Genomic DNA, 25527 nt, shown 5'->3' with positions numbered 1-25527 from the left:
GTCCTGATATTTATTGAGCAAAACTGATGAATGCTCACAGAGTCTATTGCTCTTCCCAAATGTGCTCCTCACATATTAGATAGTGCTGTTGGAAACAGGAATCTTCTCTGTATAAAGACCTGTTTGTCTGTGTGGCCACATGGCCACATCCTAATGTCCTACTCCTTGCCTGCAGAGATGGGAAGAATAGGATTTCAGCTGTGCTTTGCTAAACCTTCTATGGCAGAAAAGTTATATTTTCCCATGGAGAGACCTATTTACACTGTAAAAGTGTTGCAAAAAAATACTGGATGGTACAGTGAAAGCTGATGAGGAGCTCTGTTAAGTTGTTGGAAGCATCTCAAGGCCCAAATGGACCCAGATAAACAAATGTGGATGTTACCAGATCTGCATTTACAGGAGGAGCACTTCAGGCACTTCAGGAACATCTCCACTTGCTCCCAAAATAGGGCTCTGCTGGAGAGGCAGCAGTTGCCCTGTGCTGTGCCAAGTGTGGATCAGCTGTGCCAGTGACTCTGGTGTGCACCTGGGATCCCCTTCTGTGCTCTTAGATGGCAGTACAGAGGTGGGGGGACATGCAGGGGGCCAGCCAGGCTAGAGGCTCCCTCCTGTTTTGTTTGACCTCATGGCCAGCATCAAAGCAAAGTAATTTGTTTCGCTGTTACAATTTCCAAAGAAAGCTTCAGCACTACTTTTGATAGGGTTGTGCCATATAGTGTTTGTATCCTCTGGTATTGGGATGCAAGACAAAGTTTACACATCCTTGGAAAATGCAAACCTAGTTTCCCTACCAGAAAGGAACTTTTGACCTCAAACTAAAAAACCTCTTCTGGAAATGTTGGAGCCTATACAGAATAGACACCTTGTAAAAAATTAAGATATCTGCAGGATAAAAGAGTGGAAAAAATACAAGTAAATTTTATAACTCCTTTTCCCCTTCCCAGCTCCTTGATATACATAGAGTGCAACTATCTTCTCCACACTTCTCCCTTTTCAACATGAGCAGCCAGTGAAGCAACAACATGCTTCTTTCTGCCTGTTCCTGCTTTTGCTTCCTTAGCTGTGCTTCCTGTGAAGTAGCTGCTGGCTGAAACAAAACTACAGGATATTCAGAGGGTTGTATGAAGGGCAACCAGGATTTACAGCTAAGCACAAGCTGCCTGTAGAAGTCATCCTGGTTGAAGGATAAGTGCCTTTTTATTTGATCAGGGATCACGGGTTACCTGTACAGCCTTTTGTGAATAAGCAGTTTAGGGAAATTTCCAGATGAAAAAGGTGTTTTAGAAATGGAGTTACTAGACGGAGGAGGTAGAATAGAAAGTGAGATGAGAACTAATGGCACCTTGTCTGTTCTTTATTCACAGATTTACTTTGCCCACACTGCCTTGAAATGGATAGAACGAGCGAATCTGGATGGTTCAGATCGTGAAAAGGTTGTTCATGGAGCTATAGATACACCCGAGGGCCTTGCTGTGGACTGGATTAACCGTAAATTGTACTGGACAGACAGAGGGTACATGCTCCACAGTGCATCTATGTTGAAGCAGGCCATAAAATATTTGGAATAAATGACCGGTGATGCAGAAATAGCTGAGATATCATTCTAATTCAGTAGTGCTTCACACTCTGACTGGGTGGTTTTAGTCTCAAGTATATATGTTGGAAGGTTCTTTAAAACTAAAATGTGGGAAGTTCCCTTGCAGTCTGCTACTGTATTTTTATCTTTGTCTTTCCAAGAAGCAAGGGTTTGGACTCAGTTGCAAGGAATCTAAAGTATGCACTGCATATATGCATATAGGTATGTGCATGTATGCATATGAATATATTTTCTTACACTGCTTATTATATACTTATGCTGCATGTGACTGTGTGTGTATGGGTATATCTTTGTGTACATATCTGTATCTATATACACACATACACATATAAAAAGAATATTACTGTATTGATTACACTGTGGGCAGAAGTCAGTGCTGTTGGCAGCTAGAATCATGTTATTGGAGAGTCTTTGTCAATTATCTCTGATAAAAGAGGAATGACTGCTGCCAGACAATGTGACCACCTTTCAGCTGATACCTAAGCTTATATGCAAGGGGAAACAAAACTGACCTATGATGAAAAGGCAGTTTCAGATCACAACAGATAGTGAAGACTCCTTGAAGAGTGGTCATGAGCTTTCAATATGATGCATAATTCATTAGTCAATAGAAAGTAATTTTGAGTGTTTAGACCACTCTCCTTCTCCATTTTAAATATTCTGCTAGTCCACTTCCTTGCTTTTGGGTACAATATTGTCACATGATTGAGCTGCTGTAGAAATATGCCAGTGTTTCTTGTGAAATGGGAGATTATGGTGCTTCTCTCCATCAGCCAGAAGTTCAGGGGGAATATGAGAATTTGCACCTGTGACTGCCTTCTCATCCACTGCATTAACCTGATTGTATTTCACATTTGCAGGAATATATTTCTCCTTCCATCTCTGTGGGGGTCTCTTTTTGAAGGTTCAAAGAGGCATGGAAGGCTGTAGGCTTGCTTGCAAGTAGAGGCTGATATTTGTTTGGCAAGATGAATATTACAGCAATAAAATCAGTTTTCTGGAAAAAATGTGAATTGAAAGATTGTAGTGTGGCAATGTAGATTTTATACTTGACTTGGCCACAGATTTTATGAGTGACCTTCAGAACCTTAGCCACATTCTTTCTTGCAAAATAGATGTAATATATAAAATGACCACTGATTTCTGGATGAAAAATGCTATGTAAAAGCACTGTTTTAAAAAATTCTTTACACATTTGGTCATGGTATTCAGTTAGGAGAAGGTTTTCCTCCTGACTACTTTTAAAGCAAGCATTTATCTATTAGTGATCATACTTGCAATTCATTATTCACCCAAAGAAGGAGAACTTCATGTCTTCTGCAGACCATCAGGTATTTTGTCATCATGCCCTGGACCAGATAATGAAGCTGTAACATGAATTACTTGTTGATAAAACAACTAGACATCACACATCAGCAAGATTATTTCCTGTCACTGAGAAATTATTTATTACAGCTAAACTAAAGCAGTGCAAAATCTTAGTACATTCAGCCCAAGAAGGTAATTAAAAAGATGGCAGGGAGGACCTAACAGTGCTCTGTGTGTTGCAGGAAGGTGTGCATTGAAAGGAGCAATCTGAATGGAATGCAAAGAAAAATGATCATCTGGGAGGATCTCTCCCAGCCCCGAGGGATTGCCATCCACCCATTTGCTAAGTAAGGAGTGATAAACACAATAAATCATGTCATTCTTGTAGATGATTTTTAAAAATGGGTGTGCAAGCTTTGCCCTTTTGGCAGTCAAAATATGCATTACTCTCATGCTGGGTGAGTCATTGCCTTGCAGAGCTGTGTGAACTGTAATGTTTTATTGCAGGGTTTCTTTCATGGGCTGGGACATGTTCATTTCTCATATAGATTTTAGAAGAAAATAATTGGAGCATTAATGATATTGTATGCAGTCTAAGCCAAAGATAAGCATGAGCAACTGAGGTCACTGACAGCTGTAGGTGCCACAGTACAAACCTTTATGGTTCCATATCTAGTAGTGTGAAGAAGGTAATTACTTTTAACCAGCAATGCTTACAAAACTGCCTTTTTTATTTTTGGTCCATGTTTCAGTTTCAGTGGAAATGAAACCTAATGTACTGTTCTGGAGATTTTTTGTTTTAAATGCACCTTGTATCTTCTTAACTAGTGTTGAAATGATCCCATGTGTTTAAACTCTTGATGAAATTCTGGCTGTTTCAATCAATGGCAAAGTCCCATGGATTTTTAATCAATATGCTTGTAGTAGGGGCATTTTAAATCTCGTCCTTTACATTTTGTTTTGATGCTCATATCCTGCTATAACTAAGTACTAATGAATCTGAAAGAAGCAGGTTTGGGGAGGGTGTTTTGCTAGTTTGCCTCTGCCAATAAAAGACCTGAAAGAATCTTTCAGTAGAGGCTGAATGCTATAGAGACATTTTGTAGGAAAACTTTGAAGAAAGGTAGTTTCTGCCAGATTCTTTACTAGAATTATTGGTAGAGGCAAAGCATTCAAGGGGAAAGAGAGAAGGAAACATCATTAAAACCTAACTTTTTAGAAAGGTAATGGTGAAAGGATGAACAGACATTATGACAATGTCCATAGTTGTAAATATTAAAGAGGGATATGAAACACAGTTAGAGTTCTTGAAAATACTGATCCCTGCATCAGTTAGAGCAAAACTGCTTGTGTAACTAAAGCTAAGTGAGTCCCTGGGTTATTTCAGTAAACCTGACAGCAGCAACTGGTGCCTGGGAAGATGAGCCCAAACTTCAGACATTATTTGCAATTATAGCTATCCCCATTTTGAGTTGCCTTCTAGCACTGTCCATTGAAAACTGCAAACACTCAGTGAGTAACACACAGGACTCCAGAGGGAGACCCTGAGAATCATGATTTAATTAAAGGAAGAAGGATTCTGGACCTGATATTCGTGTATCTTTTTTTAAACAATCTGACTACTCTTTTTTGTTTTCCATAGGTAATGGGTAATTTTAGTTTCATTTGTTTATTGTTGTATCCCTCTTTAGACAAGGGTCTGGCTAATGTATAATTTTCTGTTGTCTGGGTTTGCTAAAACACCACCAGCTGTCACACAGAAAATCAAAAAGCAGATATAAAGAGCTGTGGCGGTTAACATAGTCAGGAGTTGTTTTCCAAAGGTTTCATGCCAGTGAACAGAGTGAGGATTCTGCATAAGTCCCAGTGCAATCACCTGGAGTCTTATGGCAAGCGTGAAAAGATCAGCAGCCAATATGTTTGCTTGAAGCGTGCACTTTTTCTCCTGTGAGTCAGGGCTGTATTGCTGTGATCTGACCTTTCTGCTTTGAAAGAACTCCATGCAGAGGAGGACAAACATTTACTTACTGACTTCCTGTATTCATGTTGTTTTCTGAAGGAGATTATTCTGGACTGACATGGGGGTCAACCCGCGGATTGACAGCTCTTCATTAGAAGGGTTCGATCGCCGGGTCGTAGCCAGCGCTGGCCTGGTGTGGCCCAGTGGAATAGCTCTCGACTACTTGGCTGACAAGTTGTACTGGTGCGATGCTAAACGGGCCGTGGTGGAGAGCGCAAACCTGGATGGTTCTGGTCGTCGAATTCTTGCACAGAATGATGTAGGTGAGGCTTTGGGGTTGATAATTACCTACTGCTCTTTGTCCACGTGTGTGTGTATCTGCATATGTGCATGAAAACTACTGTCCAGCTGCTGTGATATATATATACCGTGCTATGTTGAGGTTAATGACAACACTTAAGTTCTTCATTCTGTTACCCAGCTGACTTTTATTCATTTTAGCAAAAGCATGTCTTTCTAACACACTCTGCTTTTATTAACGAGTCACTTTGCATTGCACAGAGAACTTCTCTGCCTTCACAGAAAACTGCAAAGAATAAAAAAATTAAAAATGTGGTTTGCTTTTCCCATGCATGGCTGCTTAGTTTAATTCAGATTTTGCCGTGTTGATTGCATCAGTGAGTTATATTGACATAAGAAGGAAGGGAATTAATCTGGGTTGTTAAGGTCCTTGAACAGTAAACCTGTATCGGCAATGTTGAGCACCAGAAGGATTCTAAACACACAACAGATACCAAATGAAAAATGTGATGGTAGTTTTTATGGCTAAGATTTCTACTGCTTGACACACAACTGTGTTGTTCTGGAGCAAGAGAACAGAGGTGTTAGCAACAAGGAACTGATGTTGTACCACGTCCAAAGTAAACCATGTGTTTAAGAATCTTGTACGTGGCAAATTAGTTTCTGGAGAGGACAATTACTTTTAATCATGGAATCTCTCTGGGGACCATTTTGTAGGTGTGCATACAAGACATGGGAAGAGTGAGGACTCATAGCTCAATATCATGACTGCTGTGGGTAACTTTGTGGTTACTCTGTTGAGCAGCCTCTGTTCTAGTCTGCGCTCTGGGAAGGCTTGTGTTCATCACCTAAGCCAGATACCCTCCCAGTCCTTTGGAGGTGAGTGAAATGAGGTCCTGGAGGAATCAGTGTTCTTCAGTTTATAAGACATCAAAAGGCCCAAGAAGACACACTTTGCAGCCTTCTTCTCTCTTCCCTTTGCTCCTGCGGCAATTGCCTCCACCAGGAATGAGACAGATCTGCAAAGGAGGACCTTGAAATTTGGTCAAAGTTTCATTTTTTTTCTCCACAAAGAGTAGGACAGTGTCATTCAGGGAGAAAATAGGAGAGCTAGGAGCACTATAGAAACACGGGTTATGAGAAAGGAGCAGTGATACAGCTGTTTGGAGGTGAGAGAAAAGGACACAAACATCTGTATGCAAGGAAGTGAAAGAGCTGAAAACCTGTAGGGGGATGAATCTAGAGAAGCATGTCCTGATCATTTGCTAATGCTGTTAGTGAAGACTGGAATTCAGTTTTTGTTGTTGAACAGCTGTACACTGGAGGACGCGAAGGTGGCACCTCTTCATAGGAGCTCTGCTATAACATGAATTTTTATGACAGCAGCTCCCTCTAGTGCCCCTGTACTGAGAGCTTATTCAGTAGAGCTGCATGCCAAACAGGCAAATTATTTCTGCTCTTCCACCTAATCCCATTTTCAGCTGTAAGTAACACAGCCCATAATAAGCTGCCCAAGGCAACAAAGAACACAACTATCCCTTTTGTTTATGCAGTGGGTTGCATTTGTACTGTTCCTGCTGTCTCCATTGACTGACACTACGCTTCTGATTTTAATCCTTAATGTATTTGCAAAATAAGAGGTTAATACATTGCTGGTCAAAGCAGAGTGCTGTTTATGAATAGTGCAAACCACAGATCCCAAAACTGTGAGGAAATGTTTGGGTGGGGACAGTATCTAGATCTTGGTCTAGTTGTTCAAATTTAATGGGAAGAAAAGGTAAGAATCAAAATCAGTGATTAAGCATGGGTCAGTGGAGGTAGTTAGCTGCCAATAATACACTCTTCAAATAACACTAAAGAACACTTACACAGTGTCTTAGAAATTTTTTTTGTCCAGGACTGTTTTTTTTTTTTCAGTTTCTGAGGTGAATTTAAGATATATCAATACATACTCCTTTCCCGAGGTTCTAATTGTTATCTGTATTGGTTTTCTGTTGTTTTATTTTCTTGCCTTTGATTTTTAAGGGTTTCTTTAAGATAATACATGTTGAGATCCCAATTTCATTACTAAAATTAAACACTACCTAGTTGAGGTCTACATCAAGAAGCAAAAGCACAGACCATAAAAATCATGTGCTTAAAAACCAGACCTTTCAGAGGGGCTCAGACTGCAGTGGTAGAGTGCAGTGCCACTGAGGCTCTAAGGACCACAACAAAGCAAACCCAATTCAGCCAGGAAGCACCCACTCTGAAGCCAGGTGTACATCCATGGAAGAATAGCACATGTTCTTACTTTCTTTGCACAAAGCTTGCCCAAAGGCTACATTGAAAGCAGGAGATTCCTATGCATAGTCCCATATGACAATTTTCTATCATGAGATAGTAGAAAGAGTCAGAAACATTTTGTAAAGATCTTTATTTATATGAAATTTTCCTTTGGATTCTGAATTGCTGAACTTGTCTCTGGAAGTCAAGCTAGGGATTTGAGTTTTCCTAGTGCAGCTAATGTTGTGCTACCAAAGAAAAGTTCCGGTGCTCTGAACTTGGGGTGGAATTTCTTGCAGCTACTGTTAGTCCTGTGATTGTTAGGTGCCTGGTTGAAGCTGATGTCTAGGGTCCTGTTGTCATCAGTGAAAAGAGAGGAAGTTACCTGGATGACCTATTGCCTCCTGTGGCTTATGTTAGCTGGCTATATGCCCCTCTGCACTGCACTTGCATGTACTCTGGGCGCTTGCAGAGGCTGCACACTGGCTTGGGGCCCTACCAGGAGTCAGTGGCTGCAGTGTCTGTAGCATCCCCATGCCAGGATGCTTATGCAGGATGACACATGCCATGAGCTCCTTTCCTTCTTGTATTGTGAAGACTGCAAAAGGGGCTGTGCACCTCAGCAGCTCTCTGCCCAGGCCATGCAGTGGCAGAGGAGGGAGGTACTCTAGGTCTGAAAGGCTGGTCCCAAGGCTGCCTCAAGAAATGATGATGTGGGAGGTAGAAGCATCTTGTGGACTAGATCTGGTTTAAAGTCACCAGAAATATAGAACGTGTGCTGAGCCAGGCAAGTGTCACAGCCTCCTTTGCTAAGAGCACAAGTAACCTGTGGCCCTGGTCCGCTGTCCATGGAAACTTATCCCTCTCCATGGGAAATCAAAGTGGAGCACTGGCTTTGGCTAGGCCCCTGTTTTAGAAGCTGATCTATATGCAGATAATGCTTTCCTTTACAGGGTTTCTTGTGTGGGTTCTACAGATGTGGAAATGATAAACCTATTGTCTTTGTAGGCCACCCTTTTGCTGTGGCGGTGTTTGAGGACCACCTGTGGTTTTCTGACTGGGCTAGGCCATCACTAGTGAGGGTGGACAAGAAGACCGGCCAAAACAGGGTACGTCTTCGAGGCAGCATGCTGAGACCCTCATCAGTGGTTGTAGTTCATCCTTTGGCGAAACCAGGTACACTGCAAAAAATCGAGCAGTCATTCCCTTCCAGCCTCCTCTTGTTCACTGATACCTGTAGAACAGATGTCCTTGGATAGAGGGTTATCTTCTCAGAAATAGGCTCTTTAAAAAGCCTTGCATAGCCAGACAGGCATTTATTGAAAGCATCATCTAGGCATGTTTCCCAGGAATGCTGACAGATTTATGTTCATGACCAAGAATAGATGCTGATCAATTACCATGAGGCTACTACAGTCTTTTAATTCCTATTTATCCTAGTCTATTAGCACCCCACACACACCAATAATAACAAATGACATGGGGAAAGATTTTGTGAGATTTATTCATTTTTGATCAAATAATTTGATTTTCTGTTGTGAGCAATTTCCCTGTATGCAGAAAACAATAGTGCAATAGACCAGGATTGAGAGACGGTAATCACTGGTTCCTTATGTCCTTGAAATATTAGGACTCTAAATATCAAAGGAGAAACAATAAAGGAAATCAAAATATGTGGTACCTGCGTTAAATACATAGTACATGAATCTCTTTTCTTGACAGGGGCTAGGTGATAATATCTATGCTTTACTATATGCATTTGTTGTTACAAAAAAAAAAAAAAAAATTAAATCCCAGTTTTTGTAAGTCCTTATTCTTTTTCCAACTGCTTCAACTCTGCATGTCTAAACAGGGATTTTGACTGAAGAAGCAGTTTGTTAATTTTCCTGTTTTTCTTCATTAGGGACAAATCCTTGCCTTTATGAGAATGGAGGCTGTCATCAGATCTGTGAAAACAGTTTTGGAATTGTCCACTGCAAGTGCCATCCAGGATTTGGGAAAACTCAAGATGGAAAATCCTGTCATGCTCTGGATTCTTCCAACTCAACAGCAGGTACAGTCCTCCAGTTCCCAAAAAGACTCTCCTCAAACCCTTGAGAATCCTGACAGGTAGCACTGGAAAAATTCACCTTGCTCTAACATAAGGAATGATGATTTCCCTGAAGAATTAAAATGCTGGAATGCTGTCCTTGGGACAAGAAGACAACAGAGATGTTGTCTGACCACTGTAATTTTTCCCTTGGCATTTTAGCAGTGAAAAAACTGTGTGCAGTGCTGACAAGTATTGTGAGCAACGAGCTGCTTTTCTTCTCTTTTGTATTTGAGAAAACTCACCAGTGAGTGCTTTTAAGAATAATTTGATGTCAGAAACAGGTTAGTCTGGGAGGATACTGATGGTTATTTTAAAGGGAAACCACCATGATTATTGGAAAATAGACAAGTATTTGAAAATCTGATATTTCAGTAGATTTAAATAGTCCATGCCATTTTTTTTTCTTGTCTTTTCAGGAAGTGTCTCTGTGCACAAGGAGGTAATGCCAATGCCACCACCAGAGACTGTACTCCAGAGCACACGGAACACTGGGATTTTTAAGGATGCAGACAATGGGGAAAAGCAGAAAATAATTTATTTTACGGCTGAAATCATGGTATCAGGTACAGTCTGATGGTTATCTTCCTTATGCTTACTCTGAGGCTCTGAACAGCCTCAGAGCCTCGGGTTTGTAGAGCAGAAAGAAGTAATAGACCTTAAAGAAAGAGAGGTTCATTGGTGAGACTGGTGGTATTCATGCTCTTAATCTTCTAACAAGAACTTGGGTCTGTGCAATTATTCCAGGAAGGACTGCTGTTTTGTTTTTGTCTGTATTCCTTGGCTACATCAACAAAATTTGATAATATTATCCTGGTCTAGAGAACAAACATTTCTAATTTGGAACACTTGAGAAAGTCTCTCCCTCAGGTCTTTAAGTATATTGCATTCCTCTAAAAAAGTTAAAATAAGCCCATTGAATTCTACATACCTCTGACGTTAGAGCATTAAATTTTGCAATAGGTTTTGAATAAAATATTCAGAAATCCTGATACCAAATGACATGTCAACTCCATCTAGACAAAGAACAGCTGCAGCGATTGTATTATTAATACTGGAGAACTAAGTTTCAAATTTTGACTGTATGTTCTGGTTTTCTTAGTTTGTTTTTCTGTAATATAGATATACACTATTTCCTTTGCTATTTCCAAATACATCTAATGATTTGTGGCTAGTTTTATTTTTTTGTTTTGCTTATGCTATAGATGAAGATGACTGCACTGCACTAGAATGTTATGTCAATGCAGAGTGTGTTTTGCTGGAAGATGGTGCTATGTGCCAGTGTTTGAAAGGATTTACCAGGAAGGGGAAATCATGCTATGGTAATAAAAACCATTATTATAACTTTTGAAAAATTGTAGACTGGGAGGGAGGGTGAAAATCTATCTCCTTTCATAATGGCAGCTCTGCTGTGTGAGGCGTCAGAGAAAGGTCAATAGTATGAAGGGAATGATGAGCTGAAAGCATGTGAGATGAAATGGCTAATTATCACATGCCTTTTCTTTCCCCTTGAGCCATGAGTGTTAATCCTATTAATATTAACAAGCAATAACATGGATAATAGAAATATAATGTATTTATTTGTAAAAATTGGCTAATTATAAAAGCTCAGTCCATAGACATGTTAATGTATAATTTAGAAAAAAGGAATATCTTCAAAATTAGTATTCCTGATGTAATATTTATATAAAAGTGCTGCACTAGTTTCTTTCAAGCACTAGAAAGACTCTAACAACCATGCAAAACATTACTCAGGGTGGTCTTTAAATTTCTGGATTTGTTTGCAACATAAATGGAATAACTGTTTTGCTCTAAGAAAGGTCAAGAGAGAAAGGTGTTAGAAACAGAAAAAGAATACCATTTGGTGGCTAAGCATGAAAAGACTCAGAAGAATCTGTGTTACTATGGAAAGGGAAAAAATTGTAAGCTGAAATGGGTATACATTTTTTCCACTGTAGTACTTTTTCTTTTTTTAAGCCTGTGTTTTCTTTTATGAAACCAAGTTGCTAAATGCTCTTAGAGGTCTTTTCCAACTTAATGGATTATATGATTCTAAAACATAAAGATATTTTTTAAAATCAGATCACTTCCTATGAACAGGTTTTTTTAAGCAAATGGTATTTGTGATATAATTTTGTTGACTCTCTTGGATTTTAGAACACGCCCATCAAATTTCAGACCAAAAAAGACCACAAAGTCCTCCTCTTCCCATTTGCTTCACGTGCACAAATGCCAAGTGAAGCAGAGTCTGAGGAGATCCATGGTGCAGGTGTCTCAGTGTGTGGGTGGAGGCGATGGTTTTGTGACCCAAGTGTCCTGTCCCTTGCTGTGTCCCGCAGACGTGGACGAGTGCGCTGTGCACATGGACCGCTGCAATCGAAGCGTGGCCGACTGCATCAACACGGAAGGGGGCTACGTCTGCAAGTGCCTGGAAGGCTACACTGGAGATGGAGTCCATTGCTATGGTATGGGAATGTGTGAGGGCTCTGCCCTGTCTGGAAGGCTGAGGCGTTTCTGCCTCTGTAATTCCTTCCTTCCTTTTTGAATTGTGGTAACCTCAACAACTGATCAATATGCAAAGCTTGTAGTTGTCAGTGAATATCTCCTCTTAGTGTTTGCACTCTTTTTAGTGGCTATAGAAGGAGAGAGAGGAAGAGTGAAGGGGAGGAGGGAAGTGGAGGTGAAGCAGTAGAGCTTTATTGGAAATCGTTGCCATGAATATAAACGAAAGCAGGTATTGAGTGTGTCATAATACTCATCAAATAATTCCAGGTCTGTTTAATAGGCATGAGGTTCAAGGTGTGACACTGACAACTTGAGTACATTTAGAGTCTTGTTAATAATCAGACCCACTGATTTTCCCATCCAGCTGTAATACCAGGTCTTTAGTTCATTCCCTACATCTCTTAAATTCTTAATCCATTTTAGTGGTAAATATGAACAGGAAGCTTTTTCTCTCCAGTATTTGACTAGCACACATTTTTTCAGAGCTTTATGAGAGTCTTGCCTTCCCTTTTGTCCTTTTCTTTTACTTTTTTCCTTTCTAGACTAATTCAAAGCCCAGTGATTTTGAACCAATTCTTACATCTTTACTGGACTTGGTTCTTCAACACTGATTAGGTTGACTGAAAAATTAAGAACAATATCATTATTATGGGTAGAGTGTGGAAAGTATAAGAGGCAGAAGAATCTAGAAGGTCTTTTGCCTGCAGGGGTCAGAGACAGGGCTCATGTCTTTGAGGGTGTTTGGAAGTGCAGATGGAAGTGCATACAGCATTGACAATGTCCTCTTGCTGACCCAGCACAATACAGAAGGCAAGTCCTCAAGCAGCCCTAGGCTCTTGCTGTCTTACTTACCACTATACTGTGGTATAGTTATTCAGGATGTAGTAGCTTCCACTGCCATTGAAAAATAGTCTATTATCTTCCTGAAGTCTTTAAGTCCAAGTCTTTAGTTGAACTGAAACTAATTTTTTGTTCAATGACTTGAAATGTACAATGAAAGCCAGAAACTGATAAGTGATTTTGTGCTTCAGTTGTAAGCACCTGCATTCATGCACAGTGTCCAGGAATGTGATGGTATGTTCAGTGATAACACATGATGAATTAATGTGGTGTTGGTGAAATCACATTTCATGAAATATGCTGCAGCAGTTGTGTTCCCCTTCCCCCCACCTCCTTTTTTTAAAAGTGCTCTGAATTTTCTATACTGTTTTGAGCTAGATCCAGTTAATTTTACTCTAGAAAAATTCCAAGCAGTTTAAGCAATAATTTCACAAAAATTGGGGTAGCAGATCTGTGATTCCCCAAAGCAGACCCAGCACATGTATCCTGCTGACAGCTCATAAAATGAATCAGAGACTCCCAAACTCTGCCATGTGAACCAAAGGTTTCACCTTTGAGGGGGGTGCTTTGGTGCTTATCAAGGTTCAGGTGGCCAGCCTGGCAGGGGCTGCTGCCATGGGCTTTGGAGAGAAGGTGTGGGGGCGGGAGGAGGGTGTGCAGCAGAAGGGGATGAGAGATGTGTACAAACCTAACATGGTCTCTGAGCCTGGAAACTCTTGCAGTCAGGGAGCCTCTTGACAGTCATTCAAAACCACATTTCATGGGGAAGCCTTGCCCTCCTTCTCCCCGTGGAGAGTTTCTGCAGCACAGGCTGCTCTTGCTATAGAAAGTATGCTGGTTGCTTTTCCATTAGGCTTTCCATGAAGGCATATTTGCAGAGGGAGAGGTCTCTGGTGTTTTTCCCCACTGCCTGGGGAGCACAGTGCTGCTTCTGCTGCCCTTTTAGCTGATCCTCTGAGGCATTTCATTCCTCTAACTTCAGCCTGTTTGGGTGACAGATATTGATGAGTGCAAGACGGGGTCCCACACCTGTGGAGAGAACATGACCTGCACAAATACAGAAGGAAACTTCACTTGCTCGTGTGCTGATCATGCTTCTGGAACTGGCGTTGGTTGCAGTGAGTAAACGGAGTGAGCAAATAAAAAAAAGTGGCCCTAAATTAAGAGCTGTGTCCTTGGATAAATTGTTATACCTGGAAACTAAAGAATCCCTGTATAGTAACATTCTGATCAGGTTGTGGATCCATTTAGCATTGCCTTTAGGAGGTTGTTTTGTGGTAGACTAAGGAGAACAGATCCAAGTTTAGTAAGGAAATATCTACATTAAGGTTCAATGTAAATTTTTTTACTGTCTAAATGTACTGACAAATCTATCAAATATCATTTACAATCTACAGCAGAAGTAAATGCTCCTTGGAAGTAATATTTTTTGAGGGTAATTTCGGTCTGTGCCATTTTTCAAACTCCCTGTGCCTTTTGTTGTTTTGCAGAAGGCTAGCACATGAAATGCACATGATTTAAGTGCCATTTGATTCTTTAGCATAAGCTTGTCTTTCAGTTCAAGTCACTAATTGTTCAAAAGGGCTCTGAAACTCCTTAGAAAATCTGATTATCAATTTACTGAAGGGAACTGCTAGAAGTTCAGCCCTAGTGACTATCTGACCTTCGTTTTGGTGCCTCAATGAGGTAGCAGCATTCTCTGAAAATGAGAGTGACTCATTCTTTTACTCTGTGTCAACCCTCTTGCTCAGAGTGTATTTTACTCCAGATTGAATGACTTTCTGATGATGGAGGGACAATGTGTGATTGTCACAGAGCTGTTTCTTCAGAAAAACAAGGAAATTACGGCTTTCTTAAATAGAGCGTCTATCAGGATTCCCACTCCCATTTCAGCCACTTAATCTTTCCGTAGTTTCAGGTGTCACTTAGGAAATGATGATTTTAAATGATGCATGACGTGGAAGTAATGTTTCCTAGGTCCCTCATGTGTCAGTCTGATCCCATGTCTTTATAGATGTTAACACACTGTTGTAGCTCTTTGCCTAATAAGTTCTTTTAGCAAAATGAAATTTTCTTTGCTGAATGCATGCACACCTGGGGTTCACTATAATCACTCATCCTTTTCCGTTCAGGCTATTTGCCATGGCAGTTCTCTTGCAAATGAAATTTTAAAACCCAAATGTCATTGAAGGTGATGTTGCAATAAAAGTGGTATAAGTCATAGAACTGACCCCATAATTGTATGAGAATGATTAGGTGTGTCTCTGCTAATCCATACTGCCAGAAATTCTTTGCCATTTAGTTGTTTTGTTCTGACCTATAGATTTGTTGTAGCACCAAAGTAGGCATGAAAACACTCCTTTTCTGTAAGGGCATGTCTGCACTGTGGTCATGCTGTGCAGAGATAGTAGTGCTCCCTTTAAAACTAGCTAGTTTGGATAGGTGTGTAGGTGGCAGCATGTGTGATTCAGAGCAGGCTGCAGAACCCTTTGGCAGAACCATAGGGCTCCCTGCTCCCCCAGGGAGTTCTGTAACCTGAACTAGCCTGAAACAGTAAAAAATGTGATCTGCCACCACACATACATGCAATTAATTGAATGGCAGCAGAGTAGAAACATAAGAATGCATAAGAATGCATGAGAATAACAAGTTGCTTGTGAAAGCTTCTGAGTCTGAGATCCAAGTGCACGAAATATGGTCACCCTTCACCATTCACCACTGCCTCTCACCCGGGTAATTTATGCATGGTAGAGATTTACCATATGTCAAATATGCATGAGTTGCAAAAATAATTTCAGACTAAGCACCTAGACAGTTGGAGCAGTTTTTCTTCAGGTTTGGGCTCATACATCCAAACACACAGAACTCAGTCAATCACTGTAGGTCTATTACTGTAAATCTAAAATATTTATATATTTACATATTATATTAATATAGGAATATATTATTGCATCATACTAACAATATTTATATTTGTATATTTATGACTAGTATTTCTAAATAATAAATTATAATAATGAATAAAATATATTTAGAAATAATATTTACATATCAACATATCATATTTAGTAATCTGATCTATATTTCTACTCACCTAAATTTGATAACAACATAATAAAATAGGTAAAACCAAGTAATTAATAGAAATTGGATATTTTTATCTAGTTTAGTACCTTGAAGTTCTGGAACACTTTCATAAGAATATGTTGCCAGTGAGGCCAAAGGTTTGAGATGTCCTTGTGAAACCATCTGTTTCAGAATCTACTGTTCCCCCAGCTGCTGGCAGCAATGAGTACACTACAAAGGCTGTGCAAGGTGATTTTGTAGGATGCCCTCCTTCGTACGAGTCATACTGCCTCCATGGTGGAGTGTGCAATTATGTTTCTGACCTACAAGACTATGCCTGCAAGTAAGTACAGAAATTTGTATTTTCTCTGCTGAAGAATGGCACCCTTGGAATGCTACCCTCAGTTTGCTGCAGGCAGAGTTAGTCCATGAATGATCTGTTCATCCCTCATGTCACTCATTAGCATTGGAATCTCCTATTTCCTGTAAGTGATCAGTGTAATTTTCGGTGCATGCTCAGTCCATTCACACCCGCTGCAATTAATGGTAGGATCGGATTTGTTCCCTGAGCATTTGATTCTTTGCTTTGGAAATGGTAGGTAAGTTGTTAAATGACTTGAAAGAGGTGCCTTCTCTCTCTCCTGTACATTCCCTGCTGACTTGCCTCTCCCTGTTGGCTTTGCTGTTCATGTGTAGCATTCACTGGGATGGGAGAGGACACCTCTGTCTTGTCTTCTCTGACCGGGGCCAGGGAGCAATCTTCTGGTGTCAGCATCTTCCATTACAGAAAGGCAGAAATGGGTAGGATATAACTGCCCTCTTAAAAACAGGGAGAGTTACAATAAGACCTCAACTTCCCCTGTTGATATTTTTAACCCTGTCAATATTTTTGTGAAGCCTAATTCTGGGTACCCCAAATGCAGGTACTGATAAAAGCAAGGAGGATCTCATCTCTCCAGAAGTCAGCCTTGGCTTGATCAATGTGACAACCTAGACACATGGGTTAATAATTTCTTCAAAACATTTGGTGCTGGCATTTAAGTGTGTAACCTGATTATGTTTCAAGCTGTACTCATAACCTCTCTCAAAATCAAGCATAAAATCTTTGCAATGGGACAAATCCAATGCCTGCCTCCTGCCTCCTCCCATGGTCACAGGTGGTAAGTGAGGACCTGTACAGGGGGTGGATGCTGTTCCAGGGTAGGAAAATCTCTCTCTGTGTTTCAGGCTTTCCTATTTTGAAATATGAGTGGTTTCCCCTGCCTACAGACCTCTGTACCTGTAAGAATATGAAAGGAATATGTCTCGTGTGCATATATGGGAATGAAGTTGATGCTTTATGCTGTGGATCTCCTGAGCTCAGCAAAGCCCTTGGGCAAAGACATTATGGGAGACAGACTCATGGTCAGCTCTGGTACTTGTTTTGAATTCTTAGTGTAACTTTTAGAGGCAGAGTAAGCCATCTATTTTCACCTCAAAATTTCTTCTCTCAAAATTGAAGAGTCTAAACCTGCAGAATTTTAAAGTTGGATCACTTTTTTTTTTTTCTTTTAATTGTTAGATTTTAGTGCATCATGAGAATTCAGATATACATATTTTTCAGTTTTGGAAGTGGAAGCAGTTAAAAAACTTAAGAGCAGCCATGCTTAACCGTGCTGTTGGGGCTTGTGTGTGGGCGTTGCTGGATTCTGTCCCCGCTGAACCCTCACTAGATGGCAGCATTCATTCACGCAGGCTCTAATGTATTACCTACCGAAGGGAAGAAATGGAAAAACGTTATCTAGCAAAAATCACGTGCCAAATGTGATTTGTATTTTAATTAATAAAAGATCATACACTAGAAAGTAGATCTGCCAGCATGTTTGAAATTCATTGTGATTTAACGCTTAAAAATCAGCATTTTTTCTGCCTTCCAGCACACCTACATTCTAAATTTTAACGGAATGAAAGTGCTTGTGCCTGACTTAAGAATGAATGCTGATATAACGTTTTCATGCCATTAGGTAAAAGCTGCTGCAGTTCAAATCCTGCTTCTTTTTCTCATTTGACTAGCTCTTGGACTTGAGTAAAATTAGACCAATTAGAATTGTGATGAGTTTAGCCTACATTGCCGAGCAATTGTTATAAACAGAGCAAACTTTTAATTTTTTCCAGTTATTATTTATGTCTTGCCTTGCATAATAAAGCCGGTCTGGGATTATTTTTTTATGTATTTCTCACTTTCTAGTAATTATTATTTGAGGGTTTCATGCATTGATAGGCTATTTCTATATTGGGTTTTACAATGGTAAAATCAAACAAATAAAAACTGGCTACAGAAGAAGCTTATATTAAATGTAAGTTTTGAAGATGCTTCTGAATCCTATGCATGGGCTTTTTAAACCCTTTCATTAATCTTTAATTTTACAGTAAAGATTCAGATTCAAATTTGATTTTCTTAATCAACTCACCCTGAAAATATGAGTCAGTCCTGTCCTGCCTACTTTAAAGAAAGGGAAGCTTGCTGCTGAAAGAAGTTAAATGGAAAATCCTATGGAAACACTAATCAGACAGCAGGATTTACAGGACTTAAGAAACTTTTTTTCCTACTTTCTAATCCATTGGAATCTGGTAATGACAGCCTCTCTGTATAATTCTATAGGCGCTTCAATACCAGTAAAAAAAAATAGAAAAAAAAATTATTTTTAATACTGGATTCTACAGGTTTCAACAGCATACCTTTAAAATGATTTTGTCTTCGCCACTGCTAAAGAGAACCAGATGCGATCAGCGGTGAATCAATGCACGGTGACGGAGGTGGCGGTCTGGGGCTGTGCCCTGCTCGCTGCAGCGTGTCCCTCTTTCCTTGCAGCTGTGTGTGCCCTGCTCGCTGCAGCGTGTCCCTCTTTCCTTGCAGCTGTGTGTGCCCTGCTCGCTGCAGCGTGTCCCTCTTTCCTTGGCAGCTGTGTGTGCCCTGCTCGCTGCAGCGTGTCCCTCTTTCCTTGCAGCTGTGTGTGCCCTGCTCGCTGCAGCGTGTCCCTCTTTCCTTGCAGCTGTGTGACGGGCTGTGTGTGCCCTGCTCGCTGCAGCTGTCCCTCTTTCCTTGCAGCTGTGTGACGGGCTACGTGGGGGAGCGCTGCCAGTTCAGCGACCTGGAGTGGTGGGAGCAGCGGCGCGCCGGGCGGGCGAAGGTGCGGAGCATCGCCATCAGCGCGGGCGCCGCCGGGCTGGCCCTGCTGCTGCTGCTGCTGGCCGTCCTGGCTGCCTACTGCCGCAGGTACCCTGCCAAACACGGGCCCGGCTGCTGCTGCTGCTGTTCCTTCTTCCACGGAGTGCTTGCGGCCGAGAACGCGAGCTGCTCCTCGGCTGATGGGAGTTCCCGCTCTTTTGCTTTTCAGTAACTGGCTCTGTGAATGATACAGATAGTTCTGGAACGTCCCCTGCCCGCAGAACTCACATTGGTGCTAGGGAGCAAACATGTCTGGAGGGAAGGAGAACAGACCTTTTAGAGCTCAGGGACATGCCATTTACTTCTTCTTGTGTTTCCCTTCAGAGCTCTAGATGTCTGAAACTCTCATGGTAGGGGGTGGCTCTTCTCTGCTTTTGTTTCCCACTGAGTGTAGAATTCCACCTGAAAATTTCTTCGCCTATTAACCTTCCCAGGGCAAACTTACAGAGTGATGCTTCCAGCAGTAAACATGGAAACAGTTTTCCTGGCAGTAAAAAGAGTAAAATCAGGGAAGTGAGTCTAAGCACATCTGCTGGTACTCCCTGGCATTTTCCGTGGCTGTAATGAATTGCACAGATTTGGGATTCTTCCTGTGGCAAAAAGAATTCCAATGGTCACTATTTAAGAACCCAGTCTGATGTGAAATTAAATGTCATTGGTGTCCCTTAGACTGGAAAGTATTAAGCATTTAAACTAGAGTCTTTTGGCCATGACCTTGGAAGACAGCTGTTCTCAGAGCTGATTTAAATGCAGGATTTTTGTTTGTGGTTTAGGTCAATTTTAAAATTAGACTCCCCTAGATATAAAAAATGAAGCTACAAAATAACTTCACAATGCAAGTTAGTATTTTTCATTCTTATTTAATGGTTCTTGGAATATTTAGTCCATAAGAGTAGGGAAGTAGCAACATTTCTTATTTTCTATTAATTAGTGATAGGAGTCCCAAATTAAAGCTAAGTGCAGCCTATTTTTTTCTCATAACCTGGGGTTCAGATTTTGATCGGTGGATATATAAAGAACAGAAAAATTATGATATTCTTATATTTCTCATATATTTCATATGTTGTCTTATGAAAAATAGACAGAATATGTTTTGTTTAAAGACATGGAAGTATTAAATTTCTTCCCTTCCTCTCTCTTTTGTAATTTCTCCCAGATTTATGTTTCTTTCTTGCGAAATGCTTTTGATCAATATGACTATTTACCACAACAACAGGTTTTCAATTACACGCTTGACTGAATTTGAACTGCAGCAATTACTAGAATAACTAGATCAAAATTAAACCACTGATCTAAAATCCCTATTTAACTGGAGTCTGAGAACCAGTATTTGGGTTGAAATTGCTATACCACTTTTTGAGAGAATCTGCTGTATTTCAAAATGTACCAATTAAGTCTTTGATAGTCCTGTTCCTTCCCCTGCAAAACAAAGATGCCAATCTCCTTTTAATTGAAGGAAATGAAGCTGGAGGTCTACACCTGTCAATTTGAAAATGTGGGAACTGAAGGCCGAGCATGCTGAAATATTGTGTTGGTTTATTCAATTACTGTTGTCTGCTGAAGAGCACTGTGTTATTCTTAATGTTAGGTTTATGCAGTCTGACTGTGTAGTATGCCAAGTTTCTTATCTTTCTTGGAAAGAAAAGAAACAACTCTTTTCCACAAAAAAACCCAAACCTTAATCATGGATTCAACACCAACAATTCCTCCACCTCAATTGGCCAAGGCCACACAACGCAAAATTAATTTATGTTGTATTTTATGAAGGGAGCAATATATGGTAATTATGCCATGTGACCTTTCTCAGTTAGTATATAAAAGCTATGTAGAAATAAAAGGAAAGTTCCTAAATAAAAGGAAAATTAATGTTTTCATTGGTAAATATTGACTAAATTTTATTTAAAACAGATAAAGAAAAAGATGTTATAATCTCAGACTTCCATAATTTGAAGACTATAACATTAATTTTTTTAGTCGATGCTTAGAAGGGCAAAAATGTATTTATAAAGTGGATAAAGATGTACTTATTGATTTGGATCGCATAAGAAGTAAAATAATTTTTTTTCTTTGGGCCCATGTGGGCTTTTAATACTGCCTTATAAGGGACTGCTGTTTAACTGCAAAAATAAGTCTTTGAATTTATGGAACTAGCCTCTTAGAGATGATTATTCATACCTTTTCTAGCTCCAGATTGTAATCATAGATTTTTACCCTAAAGTAAGTTCTTTAGATCATGAATTTTTCCTGGAAGATCTTATTTCTAAGCTTTTTGAGACTTTCAGTTTGTTTATTTCATAGTAACTTCTGAAACAGTGGCTTTGCATAAATGATGCAGATGAATACAAAAGTGACTTTCATAATTGCAGCTACCAACAGTGTACAAAAATACAGTCAGCTTTTTATTTCTGAACTTCACCCACAAACACTCTTCATTACATTGGCTGAAATAAATCTTTGTAAGATAAATGTATTGTAAATAGAATAATGTAAGAAAATTGAAGGGTCTGGTTAAAATTATGGGGCCTATTGTTCATTGCAATGAATGACCCTTTACAGATGGCACATTGGAACAAGCATTTGTACACTTCTTACTGACTTCTTTTTCTGACAAGCTATTTGTTTTAACCACTGTGTGGTAATGGATAGCAATACACAAACCAGTGAGAGAAAAAAAAATATATGTACTTCTGTGAATACTGATAGAATAACGTGTGAAAAAACATCTGTTCCTCCCAAAGCAAAATAATTTGCTTCAGCTTTTGTTCTGTTGCAGAACTCAGAATTTGTATAAGAAGAATCTCTGTGCAGAAGCGATAAGAGCTGCCAGCAGCCGTGCTGACGAGAGTGTAACACCTACTGGCAACAAGTCTCTGGTAACCATATTAATGTGGAGTGGAGAGGGAATCAGGAAGGATCAAAGAGTGTTAGGGATCCACTTGAGATTATCCATCAAATAATTCACATCTTAAATATATTAAATAACTGCTAGAGTCATCAAGTGCTTTGCTGTGAACCCTAGTTCATCTTACCTCATTGTTATCCCTCAAAGTTCACAGCTGCCTGGGTGTATTGCAACTATTAGCCAGTGTTATTGTTAGCTTTGAACACAACAGTTGGGGAACTGTGTTCTAAATTAAGGAAATGGCAATGTGATGACATGGTATATCACACAGTTATTTTCACAGGAAAGTATGCCCTCTGTAAAAAAGCCTTCTTGGAAGCCAAGTATTGTGTGTGCTACATGAGATGTTGAATTCTATTTTGAGGCTTGATGAAAGTAAATGTCTTGTATTAGAAGCTGCTGCCTTGTAAAGAAAAACAACCAGGATTTTATCAGGCAGCTTGGTAGGATATATAAAGTTCCGGTTTTACACTGGTGTAGGTAAGAATGCCGACATGGTCTGGTTGTATAGGCCTGTGGCTGTTGTCATTTTTGAAGCTGTATTTAGCCCTATAAAATCTGGCTTAAGGATCTGGTTCTGACTGGCATTAGAATAACATTACACTGCTGGATGATTGCAGTTTGAACTTGAAGCTGTCAAGTAACATAACTGGCATCCATGGCTACTTCTGTGCTCAGTCTGAGACTCTTAGAATGGCCTTACAAATGGTTTAGTGAGAGTGGCTGGCAGGACTTGTGAGTGGGTAGCCACTGTAGCACACTGTCAAACGTATATTGGTAGTACTGAATCAACTTGACCCTGGTTATGGCATATTGTTCCTTAGCTGGTCAACTGCATGCTCTTATGCATGTGTAATTATCAGCACCTTTCCTTCAGATATTGGACAGCAAATGAGCTGTCATGGCAATGCCGTAATTTGTCCACAGCAGAAGTAAAATCCACAGTTTTTAAAATACCCGAAGTTGAGAAAAGCAGAAACATTTGGTGGGACTGAGAACAGTTCACTGCCCGGGAGCGGTGCTCTAGGAGGCCTACAGCCCATCAGCTCTGTTCCCACCTTCTGCTGACCCTGCAGTTAATGCTGGTCACCAGTGACGTTTCTGCTGAATATAAGGTAATTAAGCAGCTAAGCAATGGACTGGATCAACAAAAAGAAATCACATTTTTACATCTATTATACATTTGTGTTATGTTTCACTACGCACCAGGAGACATTGAATACATTAACAAGGTAGTTTATTGCAATGGCTTGCTGCACACTGGAAGAGGAAATCACTGACCCTTTGCTAATTACTGGTGCTGACTCAGTAACGATTGCTGTGGTTTCATGCATGTGATTTTCTCTGTGTTGATGTAGACATTAATCATTGAGTTCACCAGGGCTTCCTGCATGCATACACTCAGGTTAGAACATATAGAGTTGCCAAAAAGCTGTGGGAAGTTGCCCATTTGTACTGTTAACTTCAAGTAGGCTATTGGAGAGCTTTCTGTAAAAAAAAAAGTTATACTACATCAGGGACAGGAAACTACAGCTGTAAGGTTTTTGGGTACTACACAATGTTAATGTTCTTAACAAAGGACTTCATATTGGGCTGTATCTTGTATATGCAGTAACTGTAAGGAGCTCATGAATTTCACTCATTAGGTAGTCCTCACTGCCACTGCTCATTTGTGAGGCTGATGAGAGAGTGCAAAGACTTGCTCGTTCTTGCCTGTCTGGGTTGATACAGAGGATAACAAGATTTTGTGCTGTCACACACATCAAAAGTTAGGTATCATGATACTGAAACTATAACTACGAATTGGCCAAGCATCATTCACTTTTCCCTTTACTTATTTTCTGCCAGGCGAGGGTGCAATTAGCTGAGGGTACATTAGCTGAGGGTATGCCTGCATATTTTTTTTACATTCATATTAGAGTTCCATAAGCCAGCCTGGGTTAGTCCTACTGATATGTAGGACTAACATAAACTTCTGCATGTGCCTGCATTTGGATGCTATTCTGAGACTTCTCATCCACCAAGTGTTTTGCATTGCACAGTCAAATATATTTTGCTGAACTGTGTGTAGCTGAATCTCTGCTGGGGATCTGTCACATGTAGGGTAGCACTGTAAGAGTACAGATTTTACATAAATGAACGGATGCCTAAATAGGTGCACCTGCTACATGTGTATTCCATCCACATCAATTCACCAGTTATCCACCTGGACCCCTGAATCTGTCAGTCCTTTGGTTGGAACATCTTATTCACAGATGTTTTCTCTTCTTCCCTGTCTCTTCTCTTTAAACCTTCCACCTTTAAGGATTTTTCATCTTTTCCTCCATACAATTTCATCATAGTGCTTCACATTGCTTTCCTCTGCCCCTGTTTTTTCTGCTTTCCCCCTGGTGCTTTTAGCATGTTCCCCCAGAGGGTCTCATCTTCTGACTTCCACTGCCACTGTGGTGGGATGGGGCCGCATCCTGCAGGAGCTGCTGAGAGCCAGGAAGGGAGGCTTGTTTTCTTCCATGTGTTTGACACTTTCCTGCTGTCTGGATTGCTACAGAGATCCTTAATGCTTTAAAAATCACCCTCAGTACTATGGAGAGGGTTGATTTTCATGAACTTTTGGCCTTGCCATTGGAAATGTTGATTTGCAAAGCAAAAGAGTTGGTAGTTCTTACCTAGACTGAGTCTGTGCACTTTCCAAAGAAAGACTGGGGCTGTCATCAACTCAAATATTTAATTACTGCAGGGGGAAGGGTCATCCCAGAAGCCAAAATGACCTTTTTCCCTGTTCTGTGGTTGGTGTGTGTGGCCCTTTTAGTTTGCCTCTTGGGTTTCAGAAAACCAATTCATTTTTTATTAATTTGGGCTCTGCATATTTTGTGCATATTGTATGTATTTGCAGTTTGCGGTTTTTAAGGAGGGTAACAGTTCTCTGGAGAATAAAGCAGTTGATCTAATTGAATGTGAGACAGCAAAGCCTCATCCTGCCTGTCCGTCAGAATCTGGTGAGTAGGATGTCCTTCCATATTAGATCTCTCTTCACTTTGTACCAGCAGGAGCAATGGCTGGTAGAGGAGACAAAGAAATCTAGATTTTATTTCTGGCAGAGCCCATGTTTGTATTGATGTGAAGAGCCATTCAGCCCTACATTGTGCAGATTAGTCATGAGAAACTGCACTACAGCAGTGCTTTCGCACAGAACAAGCCAGAGGCTTCTTGTGAAAGAATAATATCAGATATTTGCATTAATATAGACCTTATACTGTTGGGGAATGGATGTCCATGGAACAGCACACTTTGACAGTCCTTATTTGTTCAGGCAGGATAACTGAAGGGTGTGAGGAGTCCAGGTTTCGCCTCGTGGCAGCAACTGCAGTTCTGCTTTTTGTGTTAAACAAGATGTTTGACTGCTTGGGGAGTGTTTAGTGCTTAAACAAAGATGAGATGAATGAAAGAGATGCACCTCTCATCACTGGTCCAAAGGCAGTAGGTGGCA

The 25527-nt window shown here is 40.3% G+C and overlaps 1 protein-coding gene across 2 annotated transcripts in view; it reads left to right on the top strand.

Moving 5' to 3' along the window:
• Nucleotides 1-25527, top strand: part of EGF (epidermal growth factor) — a 57104-nt gene that overhangs the window by 27882 nt on the left and 3695 nt on the right. Inside the window, exons 12-24 of one of the 2 annotated variants that reach the window (XM_072928523.1) lie at nt 1365-1513; nt 3148-3252; nt 4965-5188; nt 8439-8606; nt 9334-9483; nt 9939-10085; nt 10725-10841; nt 11859-11984; nt 13863-13982; nt 16123-16273; nt 19019-19186; nt 21912-22011; nt 24934-25036. In XM_072928523.1, the coding sequence (XP_072784624.1) occupies nt 1365-1513; nt 3148-3252; nt 4965-5188; nt 8439-8606; nt 9334-9483; nt 9939-10085; nt 10725-10841; nt 11859-11984; nt 13863-13982; nt 16123-16273; nt 19019-19186; nt 21912-22011; nt 24934-25036 (1828 nt within the window). The remainder of the gene's footprint in view (nt 1-1364; nt 1514-3147; nt 3253-4964; nt 5189-8438; nt 8607-9333; nt 9484-9938; nt 10086-10724; nt 10842-11858; nt 11985-13862; nt 13983-16122; nt 16274-19018; nt 19187-21911; nt 22012-24933; nt 25037-25527) is intronic. The other variant, XM_072928524.1, reaches the window with a different exon arrangement.

The sequence above is a fragment of the Taeniopygia guttata genome, chromosome 4 (genome assembly GCF_048771995.1).
Source record: "Taeniopygia guttata chromosome 4, bTaeGut7.mat, whole genome shotgun sequence".
Lineage (NCBI taxonomy): Eukaryota > Metazoa > Chordata > Aves > Passeriformes > Estrildidae > Taeniopygia > Taeniopygia guttata.
Note: the sequence above shows the minus strand (reverse complement) of the source record. Positions and strands in the feature narration are given on the sequence as shown.